Below are 25,278 nucleotides of genomic sequence, written 5' to 3'. Positions count from 1 at the left end.
CGTGGTAAACTTTTTGAGTTTACATCAATGGTACATATCTCGTACAAGTTCTTCGGTGAACATAACTGAAAAGACTACAAATTGATACGAGTTAATGTAAAGTGCCATATCAAACATGTGAGAACGGCACCAGGATTTAGTCCCATTTCATAAATGCTTGAAAACGTCCAGGGTACAATTATATGTACAAGTTGTTGCACATCCATGTCTCAGTTAGTGAAATATATACACTGATCGGTCAAGAGTGTCTACCATGGCTCAGAATTTTTGGTCCAGTAACTTGCAGCAGGTCTGTGGCTGTCCCAGCCATCCTCTGCTAAAATTAGGTTTACTCGTGCCGTGAGAGTGTTCACTGCGTCGTCCTCCAACATCTCCAGTGGATTGGTCCGGGGCTGTCCAACCTGTAAGGAATAGATGTAGAGTGGCATTTAGAGGCGGTGTAGTATTTACAATGGCTGAATGCCAGATTTGAAGATAAATACCATGGCAATTTGGTACGATGTTAAGTACTGCAGGCAATCTTTGTAGTAGCCACAGTGGTACAGAAGGGCAGCATAGTCCCTAAGCTCACAGGGATTGTGATTCAGCAGGATCAGTCTCTCGCAAGCTGCCATCAAGATGCATGGTATGAATGAACCTGATCAGTGACCGCTAGAAAATGCAGATTTGGAGAAAACGGGACTTAGGGTAAATACAGAAAAGAAAGGCAATGGCCTATCTGTTTCCAAAATTCTTGATGATGGGGAACATGGAATGTACAGGTGTGGACAATTTGGATATATCATGAATAAGAAACAGAAGAATCAAAGGCACTACTGTGAATTATCAATGAGGTGACTTGTTCTAATCATTTTAACGGAAGATCCATGAGTTCCACCACGCCGTCCTTGTATACACCTCCAGATTAATAAGATACTAAACGGAAAGGTGTTGTACCTGCCAAAGCACGACGCATATCACCAAAGCGCACATTAGTCCATACTCCACGCATCAACCTATGTTGAGCAGATTTAGCAGCAGCCATCTCTATGGCACTGTAAAAATAAAATCACGTCACTCTAGTGTCATAATTCGTATCATGTATGATGACAATAGCAATTATCTGCTGACCAGGTTATACACAAAACGAACCTTATATTGCCACATGACCTTGCTTGACTGCCGCCTACATTACCAGGGCCATGGTGGTTTGCAGCAACAGCATTCAAAAATAAGCTACTTGACTGATTAGACTGGAACGGCCAAAACATACCCTTCAGAGTTTGTAAAATCTGGAAAACGGATTAATCAAAGTAAGCCCAAATGTCATTGCATTCAACAGATGTCAACTTTTGGAGCCTTACAAAATCACCATTAAAAGAAGAAAACCAAAGCATGATAGCTAACATTAGGAGAAGCAAACTATCTTTAGAGATAAGCAACCATCTAACTCCCAGAGCAAGCTATTCAGGGTTGGGATACAGTTCCAGATCAAAGTCCAGTTAAGATATTATTCAGAAAAATACCCAATTAAGAGTTGACACCTAAATTTCTGGTTCTGAGTATACGAATCAGGTGTAACATCCAGAATCATCAGGTAAAAACCATGTAATGTTACCTGGTTTGGGGGATACGCAATAACTTTGCAAGTGTAACTGAACTGTCGGGTCTCAAACATGAGCGGGTGAAACAAAAAGACCCTAAGGAAAATCTCTCCCTAATAATAAAGCACGGATTGACTTTGTCGGGTTCACCATCACAATACGCTTTCTTCCTGTGATTTTACGCTTTCAATTTGAATTTAAACATATACGCGAGGTGGTACTAAAACCGTTTCGTTCGCGGGTGACAATTGTTTCCGAACGTAGTGATGTTGGGCTGGTATCGGTTCGCTTCTGTTTAGGGCCTCCGCCTGGGCCACGATACCATCACTGCTGGGACTCCTCCCCTGTTCTGGTTTTCTTGGTTGGTTTCCAACTTTTTTTTCACGTGTAGGTCATGTGTGTAAGCTACGGAATCCTCGATCTCGATTAGCCACGCTGACTTACAACTCTCGCTAATAAAAACAGAGCCAACGATGTCGACTCAATCCGTCTCCAGGTTTGATGCAAGAAACCCTAAACCTAGCGACATCGTTGCCAAAGACGGGAGCAACATCGGTGCCGTCTGCCGTGCTGATCGAAGTTGAAGCAACTGCGGCAACGTGAACAAGCTGCACAGCTACGGTGGCAACGGCAACATCAGCGACAGGAACAATCTCACGAGAGTAGGGCTACCTCCACGTAGGGTGCGGCCCCGCGTCGCTAACCGTGATGGGCGCCTGCATCATTCTTCTCGCCACCCCGCGTCGTCGTCGTTGGGGCTGCTCTAACCGTGGTGGGCACCTCCGCGCTGGCATCATTCTCCTCGCCACCATTGTTGCGACCAGTGTCGTCGGTGCATGTGTTGCAGCCTTGCAGGCCGCTGTCGTGGACGGTTGGCTGCTGGAGGTTATGATCGGGGGAGACAACGAGCAGAAGGAGATTGGGAAAGAGAGGGTGGAGGAGAAGACAACGAGATCATGATCGATCGCAGAGATTGTGCGGCACGTCCGGTGTGGCGCGAGCCCGCATCTACGAGTGGCCGTCGTCAAGTGCGTACTTGAGGAATACAGAGAGGGAAGGCGATCAGCTAACATGGTGTCGGAGTTCCTCCAAGATTTCGTTTTGCACACCTAGGACGGCCATAGCACTAGGCAGATGCGGCACCAAATCATAGTCCTAGACTCCTAATGCACCTCCTAGCACATATAGGCGGTGCTTCTTAAGTACGTACCTAATTCTGATTTGTATGGATGGCCTCCTCCTACACACAACTAGAGAACTGATAGGTTATTTCCTTTCCTAGCATGGCCTGCACCACACTGCTTGCAGCAGTGGTGCCAAAAATTACTGCCCATACGTACTCATGTGCCAATTAATTCTCTAGGTGTCGTTGCTTCCTGGTATGTACTTAGTCTCATCATCTTTTGTTTGATATATGTTGGTGATTTTCCCAATGGATTTCCTAATAGTAGAGAGCATGCAGACTAGGATCTTTGTCAGGCCACCTCAAGGTTGCCGGCAGCAGCTACAAGTGTCCAGAAAAACTCTGCTATCCTCGAGTGCCACTTATTAGTGTAAACTACTAATGTTTTCTTACTTATATTTTTGAGTATTTGTGTTCCACACAATTATTCTTAGTCATGATATGCTGACATGAAGTTCCTCTTCTAGGACAAGCATGGGGGTGTGCCTTATTGCATAGTTGAAACAAGAGATGTATAACATTCCCTTTCTTTTTAATTGACAGACAGTTCTTCACATTAAGTTGTCATTTGGTTTCACAAGTTTTTACACTAATTCAGTCTCATTGTTTTAGTAGGTTTTCCAAAAACATGTTACCCTGCTCCTCCCGTCCATAAATATCCCTCAAGGGTATCATGTTTGTTTTTTAGTTATCCAATTAATATTGTCTAGACTCACTGAAAGCCTGTATTTTTCTGTCCTAAGGGGTATTGTTCCATTGATTCTTTTTGTTGGATTTGGCTGTAGTTGTCAGTCTTTGGCTCTTTGCAGACGGTGATCAATATTACAAGTGATTACAGTTTCTTAATCGTATTTGTCATGATTATTTCCTTTCTTACTAGATTACTGTTGGTATACTTATGATTTCCTTCATGCATTCATCGACATTATCATAGTTCCCAGTAGAAGTTGATTGAAAGGTTTCTAATACATAATATTCACTAGCAAGTTCATCGATGGACTGCCCACCTAAGCTATATAGCAGAGGGTTTGCGTAATGCATGCCATCTTTAATCTTATGGTTACTTCAGTAATAGTAAAGAATAGTCCTATATATTTGCAACCAACTCTTCCCTTCATGATACAATAGTCCAGTTTGTACATTTTTATTTTTACACAAGTCTTACCGGTGACGGACTCTTTGCTTATTCTGAAAGTCGGAAGTCACATATAAAATGGTCTCCCTCAATTGTAACCCAAACCGAATCGCAAGTTCTTGTGCACGAATTGCACCGCCTCAAGCATCCATCTCATTAACTTCGCGGAACTTTGCCTGTCTATGCTCCACCCATGGTACGCCGTTTATGCGCCTAAAAGTGTTGAATGACATAATCCATTCATTCATTATGTCGGCTCATCGAGGAGCTTCGAGCAGAAGCATAGGGAGGCCCTCCAAGCCCAGGCAGTGGAGCATGCCGGAAAGCTCAAAGAGGCCCTCGATGTCATCAATGCCGCTGACACCGCCAGGGTGACATTGGCAATCCAAGTAGTGGAGGAACTTGAAGACAATGCGATGTTTTTTCTTTCTTTCTCAATTTTAATATCACTCTTTATGCATTCATGGTTGTGTGTGTGTGTGTGTGTGTGTGGCTTGTGGGCTGGGGGGGGGGGCACATGTCAAACGGCGGTGATGTTCAAGTAACTAGATGCTGCCCCGCACGTTGTTGCGGAAATATTTTGCAAGATATTTTAATGTGATTAGTTGTAAAATGTTTGAAGTAATAATATAAAAAGCTAAAACTAAAAATGCATACAATTTATTATGTTTGATTACTATATAGTTGTAAAATGTTTATTAAATATATATAGGATAATAGAATGAAAATTCTCATGTATGTTTGCATGTACAGATGGGTCGGCAACAAAAAAAGGATTACAAGTTCACGAAACAACAAGTCAATGCAGGATGCGATTGATCACATTCATCGAATAGGTGGACAACATGACACCATTGGCGATGGTGGTGAAGAGAAGTGGCATAAAGGATGAGCCACTTGGGGTGTGCGAGGATCTGTTTCCCGTTGCAACGCACGGGCACACTTACTAGTAAATTACTTACAGTTGTATTTTATAATGTGTATGAAGCTAAGAAAGCAATAAGTGGTGAAAACTGAAAAGGCCTGCCAAACTCTAGTTTATTTTCTGAACAGAAGATTTGTATACGGATAAGTATGGAACAGAACCCAATAATAAGTTTAGGCTAGTCCGGAATGTCGTGAGAATGAATTGTCTAAAGTTACGAAACACCATTGACAGTATTTGCATATAAAAGTTGCCAAGAAGGGATTGAACTCAAGTCTCATTCTGAAACCTGAAACCAATATGGTAGCAATTTTGCTGCTAGTGCAGAAGCTGATGAAAATATCTCCATTCAGCAAACCAGAGCGAGTTAAGATTTCTCAATTGCAGGATACTTCCCCAAAAACATTAAATGAGTATTTAGAAAATGCTCAAAGATATTCTTGCCCGATACTTCCACAGCTATTTAGCAGACTAATGACGTTTGAAAATGAAACATCTGGAATGAAGATCAAAATAAGCTCACCTCAACCAAAAGTGACTTTGCTGTCATAATATTTGGTTCATCACAAAACTTGCTTCTTCGTTTGTCATAGCCCCTAGGGCAGCCATCAAGATCATGTGGAAAGGAGATCTCCTCATCGAAGTCTAGTAAGCCATATAACCGTAGTGTCTTTAGCATCTCCGAATATATCAACGAAAGCATTAGAGCTGATCCTGATCGGCATGTCAAAGTCTGTCAATTGTAGACAACAAAAACAACATTAGAATGGATAGACCACACACATGGCAATCACGTGAGATTACATACAAAGCGGAGAAGACGGGGTCAATCATACCGAGTGAAGATACATAGCCCGAGCATCTGATGCTACGTTTGTTCTTCGAAAGCCCTGAATGAAAAATTGCAACGTGGTAACATGTTAGCACATCAATTGATGGTACAACTGATAGATGGAACACACCATTCGGCATATAATTTAATGAAGGGCTTGAAATTGCATATTCAGAGTCTCAAATAGATACCAAAATGTGCCCATGGCATTTATGCCGATTTATCCCAAAATGTAACATGATCGCATCAATTTGACTGTCAAATTACCTTGTGGACGTAGAGGTAGCGGTCGAGGTGGTCGAAGAAGACCTCGGGCGGCGCGCCGGAGGGCGGGAGGAATCCCGCGGCGAGGAACCCGGTGGAAAGGTCGTCAAGGCGAGCAATGAAGGCGTCGACGGGCAGCGGCACGGAAGAGTGGGAGACGAGCGAGTCGTCCTCGGCCGCGATACAGAGCGCGGCCCGCGCGAGATCGGCGCCGCGGCTGATGGCGATGCTGGTCTCCGCGTTGAGCCTCGTGAGCCTCCCAATCTGCGTCGCGAACCCCTCCCTCGCCGCCCTAGCGTGATCAGTGACGACCCCCGCGGCCTCGAGCGAGTCGTGCAGCACCATCCGAGGTAGGAGACCTCCGCCGCTGTCATCCGCGTCGCCGGAGTTGGCACAGGCCCGGATAGTGTAGGAGGCTCTCCCCCGTCGCCTGCATACAGTCGAGGGGGAGGAGGGGAAGCCGTGGTGACGGCCGAGACCGGAGGGGGGAGCACACACCGCCGCGCAACTCATGGCGCACGGGGCGGCGAACTACGGGAGCTACTCAGGGGCAGCGTGAGGCGACGACTACAGGAAAGAAATATCTCGGCCTTTCACCTGCTTCTCTCGGCCGGGTAATCCACCACAATTTGCAATTTCAGAATCCAATTTTACGGAGAAATGGCCAAATTTGGATGTGAAAAAACGCGAACTTAAAAAGAATGGTTTAGAGCAGCTCTAGCACAGTCGCTATATGACAGCCTCCCTAAAACGCAGCAACATATAATACCAAAGGCTTATGAGGCAAAGCGCAAATACAAAATTACTACAAAGCCAACTCCAACGCACGACCGCAAATGATATGAATTTTGTTCGGTTTCTGTCCGTTTGCATCGGTAAAACGGATACAACCGTCCGTTTGCGGTCACTTATCCATTATGCGCTCAACCAACCGCCGCATTTCAAATGTTTGTCTGCATTATGAACTTAAATTTAAATAAAAAAGACATTACAATAAAAATGATACAGCACATCTTTGCGGAGCGTGCTCTCCCCCCACCCCTCGGCGTTGCCGGCCCCTGTGCCGACGGCGCGGCCGTGCCTCCGCCACCCGGCTGAGGTCTCCACCGGCCTTGTCTCGCTGCCGCCTGCCATGTCCCCTCGCAGCCCCGCCTCCTTGGAGAGGGTCGCCTTCTCGGACGTGGATTCCGCCCTCGGATCCCCGGCCCCATCGTTCGCCGATGTGGTCTCCTCCGGGCATTCAAGGCCTGCATCGCCGGCCCCGCCTCGCACCTCCTCGCCCATCAGACCTACGCCGCCTGCGCCGTCTGCCCCACCGCGTCCGCGCCTTCAATCCATTGTGGTGGTGGGTTAGGGCGGCCATGAACCCGCCGGGGCGGGCAGGCCTGCGGCTTCGCAGGGGGCCGTTTCACAGGAGTGGCGTGTGGTCCGCCGCAAGGGCAAGAAAGGGGCGCTGCTCCGACCCGCCAATAGCACCGACGCCATTACTACTCCACCATCCCCAACCACCGCCGGCCGCGGCATTCATTCCAGCTCCACCTATAAGGCTGACCTCCATGGTAGGTGCTTCCGGTGTCTCAGCTCCTCTCACAGAGTTGCCTCCTGCCGTAGTGAAGTCCGGTGCATCCACTGCCTCGTCCTCGGCCATACCACCCACCACTGCCCTTCTCGCCACCTTCCTCGCGTTCCGCTCTCCTCCCTCGACGAGCCGCGCCGCCGTCCCCCTCCCCCGCGGCTATCGGTCTCCTCCCGCATAGCTTTCCCACAAGTCACCATCTATACCACTGGATGGCGGCTCCTCGCTCCTTAATTTCGACGGACTTTGCGGGGATATTTCATCCATGACCACACGAGACAATAACAGACCTCTATGGATCGCCACCATATCTCCATTCTGCAGATAGAACATCATTAATTCTTCCCATAGGATTTTTAATAGTAGAATCTTCCAAGTGCAAATTCAAGGAACATTCTTCAAGATTGGTAAGACCAAGCACATCACATAAAGATTTCGGAATTGTGGAAACACTAGCACCCAAGTCATACAAAGAAAAACACTCATAATTTTTAATCTTGACTTTGATAGTAGGTTCCCACTCATCATACAATTTTCTAGGAATTGAAACTTCTAATTCCAATTTTTCTTCAAAAGCTTTCATCATAACATCAACACTATGTTTAGTAAAAGCTTTATTTTTTTCGTAAGCATGGGGTGAATTTATCATGGATTGAAACAAAGAAATACAATCAATCAAAGAGGAACTATCATAATTAAAGTCTTTGTAATCCAAAATAGTTGGTGCATCACTAGCTAAAGTTTTGACCTCTCCGAATCCACTTTCATCAATTTTCTCAACAAGATTTTGACCCTCCGAAATATTGGGACGCCTTCTACCTGAAGTTGACTCTTCTACAGTCCCTTTTTCATCATTCTTAACTCTAATAAACAAAGAATCAATATAAGAAACACCAATCATTTTTAGATCTTCATAATCTTTGCAAGAATAATCACTAGAAAAAGCTTTTTCTAAAAATTCTCTTTTAGCTCTAAGCATAGCAGTTCTTTTCTTACTTTCATCCATAGAAACATAAGGAGCTTTAATTGATTCATCTAATTTAGGCTCAAAAAATTTCATCTTGAGATTTTCCACATCATGAGCAATTCTATCAACACTTCTAGAAAAATCATCAATCTTATTCAACTTTTCTTCTATGGAAGTGTTGAAAACTTTTTGTGTGTTGATAAATTCTATAATATTATTCTCAAGATCATAGGTGTTCCTAATATTATTGTAAGATTGATTTCCATAGGAATTACCATAATTGTTAGAGGAATTACTAGGAAAAGGCCTAGGATTAAAATTACCTCTATAAGCATTGTTGTTGAAATTATTTCTAGAGATAAAATTCACATCAATAGCATCACTATTTTCTCAATCAAAGTTGATAAAGGCATATCATTAAAATCAATAGGAGCACTTTTACTAGCAACCAATTTCATAAGAGCATCAACTTTATCACTCAAAGAAGAAATTTCTTCAACCGAATTAACCTTTTTACTAGTAGGAGATCTTTCGGTATGCCATTGTGAATAATTTGCCATGATATTATCTAACAATTTAGTGGCTTCACCCAAATTAATATCCATAAAAGTAACACCCGTGGCGGAATCTAAAAGATTACGAGAAACAAAATTCAATCCTACATAAATTTTTTGTATGATCATCCAAATATTTAACCCATGAGTTGGGTAATTCCTTAGCATCATTTTCATCCTTTTCCAAGATTGTGCAACATGCTCATGTTCAAGTTGCTTGAAAATCATGATCTGGGTTCTAAGGGAAATAATTTTTGAGCAAGGAAAATACTTGGTGATAAAAGCATCTTTGCACTTATTTCAAGAATCAATACTATTGCGAGGGAAAGAAGAGAACCAATTTTTTGCAGAATCATGCAAAGAGAACGGAAATAATTTCATCTTGACCACATCATTGTCCACATCTTTTTTCTTTTGCATATCTCATAATTCCACGAAGGTGTTAAGATGGGACACGACATCCTCATTAGGAGTACCGGAAAATTGGTCTTTCATAATAAGATTCAGCAAAGCGGTATTAATATCACAAGTCTCCGCACTAGTGGCGGGAGGAGCAAGCGGAGTGCCAATAAAATCATTGTTGTTGGTATTTGAGAAATCACATAACTTGGTGTTCTATTGATTCATGATGACCACACAACAAGATTGCACTAAAAATAGATCCGGCAAGAAAAACGGTGAACGGAAAAAGAGAGATGAATAAAGCGGCAAATTTTTGTGAAGTGGGGGAGAGGAAAGTGAGAGGCAAATGAAGAATAATGTAAATTGCGAAGGGATGAGATTTGTGATTAGGAACCTGGTTATGTTGAATATGCTCCCTGACAACGACGCCAGAAATTCTCCTTGATGGTAGCTGGAACTACGTCGGTATTTCCCTGGAGAGGGAGGGATGATGTAGCGCAGCAACGGTAGGTATTTACCTCAGTTATGAAACCAAGGTATCGAACCAGTAGGAGAACCAAGCAACACAAGGTAAGCAGCACCTGCACACAAATAACAACACCTCGCAACCTGACGTGTTAAAGGGGATGTCAATCCCTTCCGGGGTACGGCGCCTCAAGATAGGCAAACGGACGTGAGGTAAATTGTAGTAGATTGATAGATCGGATGCCAAATAAAATAATAAAGATAAAATGCAGCAAGGTATTTTTGGGATTTTTTGTTTAATAGATGTAAATAAAAATGCAAAGGAAAAGTAGATCGCAAGGCAAATATAGACCCGGGGGTCGTAGGTTTCACTAGTGGCTTCTCTCGAGAAAAATAGCAAATGGTGGGTAAACAAATTACTGTTGGGCAATTGATAGAACTTCAAATAATTATGACGATATCCAGGCAATGATCATTACATAGGCATCACGTCCAAGATTAGTAAACCGACTCCTGCGTGCATCTACTACAATTACTCCACACATCGACCGCTATCCAGCATGCATCTAGTGTATTAAGTTCATGGAAAAATGGAGTAATGCAATAAGAACGATGACATGATGTAGATAAGATCCGTTTATCTATATGGCGGTAGATATAGATCTCATATTTTTATCCTTAGTAGCAATGATACATACGTGTCGGTTCCCTTTGTCACTAGGATCAAGCATCGTAAGATCAAACCCACTAGCGGGCACCTCTTCCCATTGCAAGATAAATATATCAAGTTGGCCAGACAAAACCCAAATATCAGAGAAGAAATACGAAGCTATAAGAGATCATGCATAAAAGAGATCAAAGAAACTCAAATACTTTCATGGATATAAAAACATAGATCTGATCATAAACTCAAAGTTCATCGATCCCAACAACACACCGCAAAAAGAGTTACATCCTATGGATCTCCAAGAGACCATTGTATTGAGGATCAAGAGAGAGAGATAGAGAGAGAGAGTGATGAAGCCATCTAGCTACTAACTATGGACCCGAAGGTCTACAAGGAACTACTCACGCATCATCGGAGAGGCACCAATGGGTGTGGTGAACCTCATCCGAGATGGTGTCTAGATTGGATCTGGGGTTCTCAGCATCGTTATTCTCGTCCAACTCTTAACTCGCTCATCTCGGAGCAGGGAAGCTCGCCCCAATATGAACCCTGGGTTGAGGAGCAGGGCATGGTAATGGCCTGACGGCAAGAGGGGGTTAAGGTCCATACCGGCTATGCTCATCGGGGGGCGGGGACAGCTCCCCGAAATTGGAAAGGCGTATGGACAGCCCAGTAGGATAAGAGGCTGCAACGATCCCTACTCTTCAGACATCTCTCCGGGGAAACGACAAGAGGGGCTCCTGAATTTCAGGATGCCAACTTTCAATGGTTGGTATAAGCTGTCTTACACATTAATATTCGTCTTCTTTACTACTGATGCAACATATTGTAAGTCTCCACAAGAGACCCTGTGTGTGTCAGCTGTCACGGTACTGGGGCCCGAAGGCGACATTGTTAGTCGATGTCTTCCATCCCGGCCCCCCGCCGGGCGGGTCTGCCTGCTCTCGAATTGCTGTCGTTGTTTATCCTGGTGTGGTGCTCTCTCCGAATATGTGTCAATGAGGGTGGAGTATTTGGGCGCTTGTTCAGGGTTTTATGTAGATTGCTGTTTAGTCACAGAAAAGGCCTTCTTCCAAAGGTGGGCCGATGGCACTACTTATGCATATCTGTTGATCTTGTGATTACCGGATGCACCACATGTCGTCTTCTGAAAGGCCTTGGTTTAACCCGGCCGAGTTTGGCTATGATCGCGCGATGCAGAATCTTGCTACGGTATACTTTCCTCACCCCACAAGCGGTTACAACTAGACGCCGCCGCGCCGAAGGTCGCTTTTGGCCTTCCCCTCATGCCCCAATCTCACTGGATCAAGCAGGTTCATCCCTGATCCTTGCTTCTATTCCTCATTGACAGTTTTAACTTCACCCTAACATACAGATGCCCACTCGCCAGGGCGCAGTCCATGTGACGGCATATCGCTTGAAGAAACCGTCGCCCCCGCCGCTGCCGCCACGGTAAGTACGCGGCTGCGCGCTGGCAATATTAGACCGATGCGCGAGGGTAGGGTTGCTTGGATAGAAAGCCTGAAATTGAATAACCTGTTGCGGGGTGGTGTTCGATACTCCAAATCAGGCTAGAGGGGTGTCAGACACTCCTTAATCCGGCGCAACAACACTCCTCAGCCGTCCTTTGCAAAGGGACCGGACTATAGACGGGGTTTATCGCCGCAGCTCTCAGATTTCTTGATGGGGACTGGGGCCGCCTTCAGGCTGCTGACCATTTGCTGGCTTTAGACTGGGCGGGTGAGCCATCGAAAGAATAACGTCGAGATGAATAATGCTCTCTGTTTGAGCGGAGACTCTTTCATAGTGCCCCTTAGACAGAGTTAGTGCATTATTCAAGTTTTGTGATACTCGTTGAGGTATCACGGCCACAGCGGTAATGAATGGCACCTGTGCTGGTAATAGACAACGTTGAGGAAGCTTCGTCGTGCTTCGCTCACACTTAACTGGACGGCTGACGCAAACTCGAAACTTTCTCTGGCCTGCAACCCCCCACTGTGGTAAATTTGATCAACTGCCACCAAGAGGTGGGTCTTGTTGTGTTGGAACGCACTTGAAAGGTCCAACCATATCAACAGCCCGACTACGCAACGGCCAAGTAATTGGAATCATCCTCAATTCTTGAGCCGACACATGAGCTCGTCTAGAAAATTTCTGACAGCCATCACACTTGCTAACCAGATCTTCTGCATCAGCATGAGCCGTCAACCAATAAAACCCATGACGAAAAGCTTTAGCCACAAGATTTAGAGCCGCGTGATGGCCACAATCTCCTTCATGAATCTCCCTTAGAATCTCACGCCCTCTTCAGGAGAAACACAACTGCTTGGAACACCCGTGACACTGCATCGGTGTAACTCGCCATTGACAATAGTCATCGATTTAGACCGCCGGGTTATTTTCCTGGCCAAAGTTTATCCTCAGGTAACTCTCCCCGGGTCATATAAGCCAAATAAGGAACTGTCCTCAGGTAGCGGTTCTCTCCGCCGGGGTCATAATAGGGCAAAATCAGCGTTTGACTATCTTCAATCAGCGGAATGGCACTGACGAGGCCCCTTTTGCCACCTCCCATTCGAATCTCTGTGGGCCTCCGGCGGAAGGCGGGACCGCTCAGGGTGAGCCAGGCCTTTCAAGCCTCTATCGGGCTTCAGTAGGAAGACCCAAAACGCACTTAATCTCCCGACAGGATTATGCACATTTAGTCAAAGAAAAACATTCAGGGGGCACTGGCTTATGCTGGGCGCGCGAGCGGCCGGGACACAAGCCGCTCAAAGATAAGCCGCCTCGTTTTCCCTCTTGCTGCCTAGATGGGCCACCGGTGCACAAGGACGTTGAAGCCTGCCACTCCGGCGATGCTTATCACCCTCGTCGGGCCGGCGATAGGAGCGGGCGCAACGCGGATAGGGAAGTGGGGTCTTCTAGGGATAGTCGGGGCGCCACAGTTGCCGGAAGGAGCGCGACCTGACGCGCTTAACTGGTGGGATTCTTAACTATCTGGTGGGACCACACGTTTTAGGCCATGGAGCCAGGGCACTAATACTCAGCTGCATGTATCAGTGCAAAGGAAACATAAGCCTTAAGACATAACAAAACTTATCACCTCGTGGGGAAGTCAAAATAACTCCAGCCCCCGAGCCTTCCAATTGCCTGGATCCATCAAAATGAATAGTCCAATATGTATTATCAGGCTTCTCCTCAGGCATCTGCAACTCTGTCCAGTCATTGATGAAATCCACAAGAGCTTGAGACTTGATAGTTGTCCTTGGCCATATATTTCAAGACCATGGGGTCCAAGCTCAATGGCCCACTTGGCACTCGGCCTGTGGCCTCTCTATTTTGAATAATATCTCCTAAGGGAGCAGAGCTGACCACAGTAATGGGATGACCAAGAAATAATGCTTCAACTTGCGACTGCCATGAACACCCCATATACTAGCTTCTGCCAATGTGGGTATCTCTGTTTAGACTCAATTAAGACCTCATTGACATAATAACCGACCTTTGGACTGGATATTCCTTACCCGACTCTTTTCTTTCCACTACAACCGCCACACTGATGGCTCTGCTGTTAGCAGGCCACATATAAGAGCAAAGGCTTCTTCTCAATAGGAGCTGCAAGAACTGGCGGCTCACTACTGTTCTTAAAGCGCTTCAAATCGCCTCATTGGTCGACCTGGTGGCGGCAGAGGGATCAGGGCGGGGCCCCCTGTGGCCATGGGGCTTCTGTCCTGTCCGCCTTTGTGTGGCAGCGACCAGGCGGGGTGGGGCCCACCCAGCCTTCCCCGCCAATGATAACTGCGGTTGCCTACACCCTTGCGGCATCGGATCCGCAGGCCGCAGTGCCCCCCTGCGTGTCCACCGTGGTGGGGCCGCTGTCGGGTGGTCGGGCGAGCGGCTTGAGGCCCAACACGGACGACCTCCTGTCCGCTGCCCTGCATGGCACGGTGACCGTGCTGGATGGACCGCTGACCAATCCCAAGCATGCCCACGCTAGCGCTGGCATCCTGGAGGCTACTCTGCATGGCGCGCCGACCCTGATGGATGGACCGCTGACTGCGCAACTGCATGCCCACGCCAGCGCTGCTGAAGAGGGGGGTCCCACTCAGGGTGGGGCCGAGGCGGTGGGCCCTGGTGGGGCTGTCGGTGGGGTGCCTGCCTTCCCCATCACCCATGAGCAGGCCACCAAGCTCTTCCTTGACCTGGTGGCTGCCCCCATCGAACTGGTCGTCCTCCAAGCTCCAAAAGCACCGCGTGGACGTCCACGCCGCCCGGCGAGGACGCCGGCGACGGCCACGAGGCGCAGCTACCGCTTGAACTGCAAGAAGAACCTCTTCCTTGCGGCTCAAGGGAACGTCATGGCACAGGCCCGTCGCCTTGTCATGTCCAAGCGCGGGCTCGCCATTCCGGAGCGCGGCGAGGTGGTGGAGCTACGCCTTGCCGAGTACCAGAGGATCTTCGACGAGCCCCTATCGCCTGTCCAGATAGAGGCACTCTCCGCGCTGGCCAGAGCGGGCAAGAATGTAGCGTCGCCGGCTCCGGCGTCGTCTTAGGCTGCTGTGTCGGATGTTAGTCGATCTCGTTCCCTTATGGAAGACAACTGGTTAGTTTGGAACGTCAGGGGTTTGAACAACCCAGCTAGGAGAGCTGTGGTTAAGGAGGTGGTGTATCGCAACAATGTATCCCTAGTTTGTTTGCAAGAAACGAAGCTATCATTCATCGATAGAGCTATGGTCGCACAGTGTTGTGGCAATGATTTCTCGGAGTTTGCATACCTACCCGCGGAGGGCACCAGAGGGGGATGCTGCTTGCATGGAAAGGAAACCACTACTCCCTGCCTGGCGTCACCATTCTCACACACGCCGTGGCTGTGACTGGATGCAACGCCAAGGGAGAGCAACTGGGGATCATCGGTGTATATGGCCCGCAGAACTGGGACGAGAAGGTGCAGTTTCTTCAAGAGCTCAGGCATACGGTGCAGAACTCAGTGTCAGCTGGGGTTGCCCTAGCCTTAGTCGGAGACTTCAACCTCATCACGCGGGCAGCTGACAAGAACAACTCCCGGATCAACTGTCGATGCATCACAACATTTAGGAGTTTTATTAACGAGTTGCAACTGAAGGACCTATACCTACATGGTCGTAGGTACACATGGAGTAACGAGCAAGATCAAGCAACAATGGTGAAGCTAGACCGTATACTCATCAATGGAGCATTCGAGGAGCTGCTGCCCGACTGCATGTTGCAAGCTCTATCCTCAGAGATCTCGGACCACTGCCCTTTATTGCTCAATTGTGAGATAGCTTTTCGGCAGGCGCGATGCTTCAGATTCCAGAACCATTGGACCAAATTGGAGGGATTCGAGGAGGTGGTCTGTGCCGCTTGGCAGGGGGGGCCTACGGCCGGTGACCCCGTCGGCCAGTTTGCCGGCAGGCTCCAGGCCATGGCTACAGCGCTCCAATGCTGGCAGGCCAAGTTCTGCAACAACATCAAGCTCAAGGCGGCCATCACGAGTGAGATCATTGCACAGCTCGACAGGGCTATGGACCAGAGGCCCCTCACGGCAGACGAAAGACAGTTCAGGGCCAACATGAAGATGCAGCGACTCGGATATGCCACGCTGGACAGGGCTATCTGGCGGCAGAAATCGAGGGTTAGGGGGATAAAGGAAGGGGATGCAGGAGCTAACTTCTTCCATGCCAAAGCTACGGCGCGAAGATGTAAAAACTTCATCCCCAAGCTACAGGTGGACGGGGTTACAGTCACCGATCAGGAAACCAAGGTGAAGGCCTTCCATTCCTTCTTCGAGCCTATCTTCAGGGCCAAGCAACCAAGGCCAAGGAGGCTGAACTTACAGGGGCTCGGTTATGAACGAATTGAGCTAGGTGACATGGATGCGCCCATCACCGAAGAGGAAATCATTGCCAACATAGCGGAGCTGGACGACAATAGAGCTCCCGGACCCGATGGATTCACGGGGCTATTTTACAAACGCTGCTGGCACATCATTAGGGCTGACCTAACTGCAGCCATCAGGGCAGTACAAACCACCACGACGACCCACCTCCGGCGCCTGAACCAAGCTACCATGATCCTACTTGCAAAGAGTGTTGACGCCGCCACCACGAAGGATTACAGGCCGATCAGTCTGGTTTGTAGCTTCGCCAAGCTGGTTACCAAAATCTTGGCGACAAGGCCACAGAGGAGGATGAATGATCTGGTTGGGCCTTGTCAGAACGCATTCATCAGAGGTAGGGCTATCCAAGACAACTTCTGTTTTGTCAGCGGCCTGGCCAAGGCCTTTCGGCGATCCAAAACGCCTGCCCTAATGCTGAAACTTGACATCCAACGTGCTTTCGACACGGTATCCTGGGAGTTCCTTCTTGAGCTGCTAACCGCAAGGGGTTTTGGGAGAGTGTTCACCAACTGCCTGGCTGCGCTCCTCAGTACAGCATCCACGAGAATCCTAGTCAATGGCGAGCTCTCCGACAGGATTGACCTTATGAAGGGCCTCGGGCAGGGCGATCCTCTTTCCCCACTGTTGTTTGTTTTGGTGATGGACTGCCTAGCAAAACTAATTGACAAGGCAGCGAACCTGGGAATTCTGGGCCCTATGGGAGACCAAATATTGCCTTTCCGGACATCTCTATACGCAGACGACGCAGTGCTGTTCATCAACCCTTGCCGGCGCAAGATTGTCGCCGTAAGCCAGATCTTAGGGATGTTCGGCGATGCCACGGGCCTGCACACGAACCTCGCAAAGTCATCCGTATCGCCCATCTGCTGCGAGGGGATGGACCTGCAGGAGTTGCTCCAAGACTTGAACTGCCCGATCAAGCATTTTCCGTGCACCTACCTCGGCATGCCCCTGATAGATTCAAAGCTGAAGAAGAATGACCTCCAACCAATATGTGACAAACTAGTTTGCAGAATGAAGGGATGGAAGTTGGCCTTGCTTACCATGGACGCGAGACTGGACCTGGTCAAAATGGTACTCTCGGCCATGCCGATCTTCCAGATGATCGCGTTGATCATGCCAACTTGGCTTGCGAAGCTGATAGACAAGGTGCGGCGTGGTTTTCTCTGGGAGGGCACCGAGGCGACAGCGGGGGGCAAGTGTTTGGTCAACTGGAGAACTGTTTGTAGGCCCAAGGAGCTCGGCGGGCTCGGCATCACCAACGTGCTGGCACATAGTAGGGCATTGCAGATGAGGTGTCTCTGGCGCTCCTGGACCGATGGCATCAAGGCTTGGGACGGGCTACAACTACCAATTGACTGCACTGTCATAGCCCTTTTCAATGCCTCGGTCGACTTCCAGCTTGGCAATGGTGAGCGGATACTCTTCTGGAAGGAGCCATGGTTCAAAGGTATCTGCCTCCAACATGCTTTCCCGGTGCTGTTCGAGCATTGCACTAGGAAGAACTTAACGGTCGCCCAAGCGCTTGTGGAAGGCAGATGGATGAGACACCTCAAGCAACACCTACCGCTACAGGCAACCAGAGAGTTCTTGGCACTATGGAAAGGGATCAGCGGCACTGTCCTATCGACGGCGCATGACCAGTGCGGTGGAGATGGACCTCCGACGGGATTTACACGGCCCGGTCGGCATACCTGATCCAGTTTGAGGGATGCACCAGGAGTGGCTTCGCTGACTTTATCTGGAACACAGACGCGCCTGGCAAGTGCAAACTGTTTGCGTGGTTGGCAATGCTTGGGCGTTGCAACACTGCCGACGTTCTAGCCAAGAAGGGCTGGCCACATAATGCAACCTGCTCTTTCTGTGACGGACCAATGGAAGATGCCATTCACCTGCTGGCAACATGCCCGTTCACGCTGCAGATTTGGCATGCCGTCCTCCGCCGGTGCGGTCTACCTCAGGAGCTCGCCCCATGCCCAGCCACAGAATCCCTGTCACAATGGGCTGAGCGCACAACCTCTATGCGTCCGGCGGTGCAAAGCAAGAAGTGGAGTGCCTTGGTACAACTAGTCTGGTGGTCAACTTGGAATGAACGCAACGCTAGAATCTTCCGGAACCAGCAATCATCAGCACACACAGTGGTCGACAGGATGATTGAGGAGGCAAACGTGTGGCGAATTGCTGGACGAGGCAATGCCAGCTCCTTGCTGAACAGACCCAGGGAACCCGATTAAGGAATTGCGCTAGATCAGGGCTAGTACTGGTGTAGGAGTTGTCCATTATTGCATGTTCGATCTGTACATCGCTTGTAACTATTCTCCTCTAACCCCCCCATATATCAATGAAAAGCTGCTCTCAGCCTTTTCGTCAAAAAAATATACATATTACATTAGCTTAAAAAGTCCATGAAAATCACGACTGAACATTCAAATTAAACTTGAAATTAAAAAAACTGTAAAAACTAGAAACCCTAGATTGGGCCACCACTACCTTGCTGGCCGTCTTCGTTCGCCGTTGTTCTCGTCATCATCATCCATGGTGAGGTCAATGTACGGCGGTGGCTGCCAAAGGTGGGCGGCGACCTCGCTGGTGGCTGCCAAAGAAGGGCACGCAACGCCTCAGGTGGTTGCCAAAGAGGAGCAGGCGGCATCTGTTGTGGTTGTGCGGGGCTAGTGATGTAACACCCACGATGCGGCTATATCTCCCACGTGTCGAGGCACGACTTAGAGGCATAACCGCATGGTTGTTTAGTCGCAAGTGGGGTAATCTTCACACAATCCCATGTATTTAATAAAAAAGGGATAAAGAGTTGAGAGTGGATTTTTGGAACCCGGGTGTATTGGAGGACCTTATTTTAAATACTTTGAAAATCACATTTAATGTTTCAAAAAATTCTGAAAAAAATTCTACGTTGATCATATGGATGTATATTACACATGTGTAAAGTTTGGTGATGAAATAAGTAAATAGGCGACCTATATAAAAATGACAAAATGGTGATTTCCAAATAGTGAATAATGCATGCACTGTTCATCTTTCCAAAACCATGATTTTGTCATTTTTGCGTAACTCACATGGTTACTTATTTCAGCATCAAAATTTGCACATGTGTAATATACATTCATATAAACATGTTGATTTGTTTTCAGAATTTTTTAAAACTTCAAAAAAGCATTTTGGCACAGTTCAAAAAATAGGGCTCCAATGCACCTGGGTTCCAAAGTGACTTTTTGTAAAGAGTTGGCTTACAATCGGCACTTCACACAAATAACATATTAAACATACATCATCTAGAGTACAATCAAGGTCTGACTACGGAACCAGAATAAAAGAAGACAACCCCAAATGCTAGATCCTCGATCGTCCCAACTGGGCTCCTCTACTGCTCATCCGGAAAAGAAACGTAGTAATGGCCTGAATCCTCGTCGAACTCCCACTTGAGTTTGGTAGCATCACCTGCACTGGTATCCTTGGCACCTGCACCTGTTTGGAAATATCCGTGAGTCATGAGGACTCAGCAATCTCACACCTGCGAGATCAAGACTATTTAAGCTTATGGGTAGGAAAGGGTAGTGAGTTGGAGTTGCAGCAAGCACTAAGCATATATGGTGGCTAACATACGCAAATAGAGCGAGAAGAGAAGCAATGCACGGTCGAGAAACTAGACGTGATCAAGAAGTGATCCTGAAAACTACTTACGTTCAAGCATAACACGAGACCGTGTTCTTTTCCCGGACTCCGCCGAAAAGAGACCATCACGGCTACACACGTTTGATTCATTTTAATTAAGTTAAGTGTCAAGTTCTCTACAACTGGATATTAACAATTTCCCATCTGCCACATAACCGCAGGCACGGCTTTCGAAAGTTCAAACCCTGCAGGGGTGTCCCAACTTAGCCCATCACAAGCTCTCACGGTCAACGAAGGATATTCCTTCTCCCGAGAAGACCCGATCAGTCTCGAAATCCCGGTTACAAGACATTTCGACAATGGTAAAATAAGACCAGCAAAGACGCCCGATGTGTCGACAATCCCGATAGGATTCGCACGTATCTCATTCTCAGGACACACCAGATAGGTCAAGCTACGAGTAAAACCAGCCCTCAAGTTGCCCTGAGGTGGCCCCGCAGGTTGCCCGGTTCGGACCAACACTTAGAGAAGCACTGGCCCGGGGGTTTAAAATAAAGATGACCCTCGGGTTAATTACTCCCAAGGGAAAGATATAGGTTGTTAGGCAAATGTAAAACCAAGGTTGGGCCTTGCTGGAGGAGTTTTATTCAAAGCGAACTGTCAAGGGGTTCCCATAACACCCAACCACGTAAGGAACGCAAAATCAAGGAACATAACACCGGTATGACGGAAACTAAGGCGGCAAGAGTGGAACAAAACACCAGGCATAAGGCCGAGCCTTCCACCCTTTACCAAGTATATAGATGCATTAATTAAATAAGAGATATTGTGATATCCCAACATATCCATGTTCCAACATGGAACAAACTTCAACTTCACCTGCAACTAGCAACGCTATAAGATGGGCTGAGCAAAAGCGGTAACATAGCCAAACAACGGTTTGCTAGGAAGGTGGGTTAAAGGCTTGACATGGCAATATGGGAGGCATGATAAAACAAGTGGTAGGTAGCGCGACATAGCGATAGAGCAAACAACTAGCAAGCAAATATAGAAGTGATTTTGAGGGTATGGTCATCTTGCCTGAGATCCCGCAAGGAAGAAGAATGAGTCCAAGTAGATGACCCAACGTAGTCGAACGAATCCTCACAACTCCGGAACGAAACCGAAGCTAACGAAAGAAGCAACCCGGAAAGAAGCAAGCAACATAGTAAACAACCATCACATAAACATGGCATGATGCACAATCAAGTATGATTCATGTCCGGTTTAAAAAGGCATGTCATGGCAAAGTGCACAAGAAAAACTACAAGTTAAGTGGAACTCAATATGCAACGAGTTGCATATTGACAAAACACCACATTTGAATTATTTAGTTCTCTCCTGTTTATGTACTCAACAAAATTCAATGTTGTTAAACATGGCAAGAGGGTGAAGCATAATAAAACTACCTAACTAGGCAAATTTAAATGAGGCCAGAAATAACAAACAACAATTTCGGAAAATCCTCATATGCAATTTATGGAATTTGTACTGTTCTTCCCTAAACATAATTTTAGAGTTGTTAAACATGCAAAGTACTGCCACCAAGTTAATCTATGCATTTTTCTACCCCATTTACATATAAAATTTATTACAAATCGAGCTACGGTTAATTAGTTATGAAATAAATCATTTTTAACATGGCATTTACGCAAATTAAAACAAACAGCAAGTTTAAACATTTCAAACATGCATAAAAGTTGTATATTATGAATCTAGATGAAAATCTAAGCATTTTTCATATATAAAGTTTTTGCATAAGATGCACGGTTGTGAAGTTATTAAATGCATGAAGACTAGGGACTTTTCTGTAAAAACTGCAGTCTCTGGAAAAATGCTAAATTCGCAGATCTGGGAAAATGATACGGGCCGAAACTGGAGGGCTGGCCCAACAGGAGGGAAAAATAGAGGGGCGCTGGGGTGAGGGTTCTCACCCTCGGCCAAGATCTGGCCCGCTCGGTGGAAGAGAGGACGACGGGGCTGGCCGGGCGCGCTGGGCCTTGCTGGATCTGGGCCACGCGCAGGGCAGCGGTCAACGCCGGCGTGCGGCGGCAGCGGCCGAACTCCGGCAAGGGCGGCGTGTGCGGAAACAGCGACGGGCGCGTCCGGCGAGGTCGGGATCGCGTCGTAGGGCCCTGGATCCGGCTGAGGAGTGCTTGACGACGCCGGCACGGAGTTTGGATGCGGCGCGGGCGAAGGTTGACTTCGGCGGAACTCCGGCGGAGCCGCGTGATACGTCTCCAACGTATCTATAATTTTTGATTGCTCCATGCTATATTATCTACTGTTTTGGGCATTATTGGGCTTTATTTTCCACTTTTATATTATTTTTGGGACTAACCTATTAACCGGAGGCCCAGCCCAGATTTGTTGTTTTATGCCTATTTCAGCGTTTCGAAGAAAAGGAATATCAAACGGAGTCGAAACGGAACGAAATCAACTGGAGAAGTTATTTTTGGAACGAAAGCCACCTGATGGACTTGGACCCCACGTCAAGGAAGGAAGGAGGAGCTCACGAGGGTAGGGGGCGCGCCCCCTGCCTCGTGGGGCCCTCGTGGCTCCCCTGACGTGCTTCTTCTGCCTATATAACTTCATATACCCTAAAACTTCCAGAACGCACAATAGATCGGGAGTTCCGCCGCCAGAAGCCTCCGTAGCCACCGAAAACCAATCTAGACCCGTTCCGGCACCTTGCCGGAGGGGGCAATCCCTCTCCGGTGGCCATCTTCATCATCCCGGTGCTCTCCATGACGAGGAGGGAGTAGTTCTCCCTCGGGGCTGAGGGTATGTACCAGTAGCTATGTGTTTGATCTCTCTCTCTCTCTCTCTCTCTCGTGTTCTTGATTTGGCACGATCTTGATGTATCGCGAGCTTTGCTATTATAGTTGGATCTTATGTTTCTCCTCCCCCTCTTTTCTCTTGTAATGAATTGAGTTTTCCCCTTGAAGTAATCTTATCGGATTGAGTCTTTAAATATTTGAGAACACTTGATTTATGTCTTGCCGTGGATATCTGTGGTGACAATGGGATATCACGTGATTCACTTGATGTATGTTTTGGTGATCAACTTGCGGGTTCCGCCCATGAACCTATGCATAGGGGTTGGCACACATTTTCGTCGTGATTCTCCGGTAGGAACTTTGGGGCACTCTTTGAGGTCCTTTGTGTTGGTTGAATAGATGAATCTGAGATTGTGTGATGCATATCGTATAATCATACCCACGGATACTTGAGGTGACATTGGAGTATCTAGGTGACATTAGGGTTTTGGTTGATTTGTATCTTAAGGTGTTATTCTAGTACGAACTCTAGGGCTGTTTGTGACACTTATAGGAATAGCCCAACAGATTGATTGGAAAGAATAACTTTGAGGTGGTTTCGTACCCTACCATAATCTCTTCATTCATTCTCCGCTATTAGTGACTTTGGAGTGACTCTTTGTTGCATGTTGAGGGATAGTTATGTGATCCAATTATGCTAGTATTGTTGAGAGGACTTACACTAGCGAAAGTATAAACCCTAGGCCCTATTTCCTATCATTGCAATACCGTTTACGCTCACTTTTATCACTTGCTACCTTGCTGTTTTTATAATTTCAGATTACAAATACTATTATCTACTATCTATATTGCACTTGTATCACCATCTCTTCGCCGAACTAGTGCACCTATACAATTTACCATTGTATTGGGTGTGTTGGGGACACAAGAGACTCTTTGTTATTTGTTTGCAGGGTTTCTTGAGAGAGACCATCTTCATCCTACACCTCCTACGGATTGATAAACCTTAGGTCATCCACTTGAGGGAAATTTTCTACTGTCCTACAAACCTCTGCACTTGGAGGCCCAACAACGTCTACAAGAAGAAGGTTGTGTAGTAGACATCAAGCTCTTTTCTGGCGCCGTTGCCGGGGAGGTTAGCGCTTGAAGGTATATCTTTAGATCTTGCAATCGAGTCTTTTAGTTTCTTGTTTTATCACTAGTTTAGTTTATAAAACAAAACTATAAAAAAATGGAATTGAGTTTGTCTCATACGCTTCACCTTTTTAATATCTTTCGTGAGTATGATGGAAAGGATAATTGTGCTCAAGTGCTAGAAGAAGAAATCTATAAAATGTTTGGCACTAAATCTTTGAATGATGAGCATGATTGCAATGTTGTTAGTACGAATTTTTTGAATATCCATGATGCTAATGATGATTGCACTAGTTATGATGAAAATGTCTCCTATAAACATGTCAATTTTTGTGGAGTGCATTGGGTTTGTAAGTACACACCAAATAGGGAAGATAGATATTGCAAGAGGCATAAGTACTTAGAAACTAAATTGTTGCAAGAAGAGCTAGATGAATGTGCTGAAAATTTAAGATATCTTACCCATACTTGCGAAGTTTGCAATGAACATGGTCATTTAAATATCAAATGCAAATCGTTTCATGACCGTATCGTGTCCAAAAACTGTGATGACTTGATTTCCCTTGCACATCATAATGAACTTAGTTTGCTCTTGGGTTATGAAGAAATGAAATGTATAACTGAGGGTATTCCAAAATTTAATCTCGATAAACTCCTTGGTTTTTATCTAGAGAAGATTTATATGTATTGTGCGGTGAATTGCATTGACAATCCTTATATTGCCAATTACATAAAGAAAAGAAAACAAATAGAAGATGGAGAGAATACTAATGAAAGCGAAGAGACTTCCCAATATCCTCCTATTATTTCTTATGATGAATCAGGTAACGATGAGGAGCCTCCTATTCAACCAATCTCATTAATAAGGAGCTCCAAAAAGAGGATTGAACCCACACATGATGTGGTGAAGAAGAAGAAAAGAAAAAGGAAGAGAGGTAAAAAGATATCTCTCCCAAATAATGCTGCTCCTATTACTATTGTGCCTCATGAAAATATAATTAAGGAAGATAATGATACTTCTTATGATCGTGAAAATCTTTTTGGCACTTGCTTGGAAGGATATAATAATTGCTATACTATCCGTGCTATCTATACTATTAATGATGAGAGTGATTATGCTTATGATATGAAAAGGCCCAAGCTTGGGGAAGCTATGTTTGATGAGGATGAAATATTTGAGAATATATTTGCTGCAATTAATGTTTATACCAAGCTTGGGGAAGCTATG

General features: G+C 46.6%; 1 protein-coding gene across 1 annotated transcript; it reads right to left on the bottom strand.

The window, feature by feature from the left end:
• Positions 1 to 116: 116 nt before the first annotated feature.
• On the bottom strand, positions 117 to 6,529 carry LOC125543711. Its single transcript, XM_048707167.1, has 7 exons — positions 5,926 to 6,529; positions 5,663 to 5,716; positions 5,350 to 5,559; positions 1,132 to 1,271; positions 937 to 1,034; positions 483 to 607; positions 117 to 401 (listed from the first exon to the last, which is right to left on the bottom strand). The coding sequence occupies exons 1-7, from the start codon at positions 6,433 to 6,435 to the stop codon at positions 249 to 251; spliced, it is 1,290 nt and encodes a 429-aa protein (XP_048563124.1). The 5' UTR covers positions 6,436 to 6,529; the 3' UTR covers positions 117 to 248.
• Positions 6,530 to 25,278: the final 18,749 nt, after the last annotated feature.

This window comes from Triticum urartu, chromosome 3, assembly GCF_003073215.2.
Source record: "Triticum urartu cultivar G1812 chromosome 3, Tu2.1, whole genome shotgun sequence".
NCBI classification, from domain to species: Eukaryota; Viridiplantae; Streptophyta; class Magnoliopsida; order Poales; family Poaceae; genus Triticum; species Triticum urartu.
This window is presented reverse-complemented; position numbering and strand designations above follow the sequence as displayed.

Bases quoted from the DNA above. Each gene is read 5' to 3' on its own strand.
- LOC125543711 (XM_048707167.1), bottom strand. From the start codon at position 6,435: ATGAGTTGCGCGGCGGTGTGTGCTCCCCCCTCCGGTCTCGGCCGTCAC. The intron at 608-936 runs GTACAACACCTT...TCTTGATGGCAG, and splicing joins TATGCGTCGTGCTTTGGCAG to CTTGCGAGAGACTGATCCTG. The intron at 402-482 runs GTATTTATCTTC...TATTCCTTACAG, and splicing joins CATCGTACCAAATTGCCATG to GTTGGACAGCCCCGGACCAA.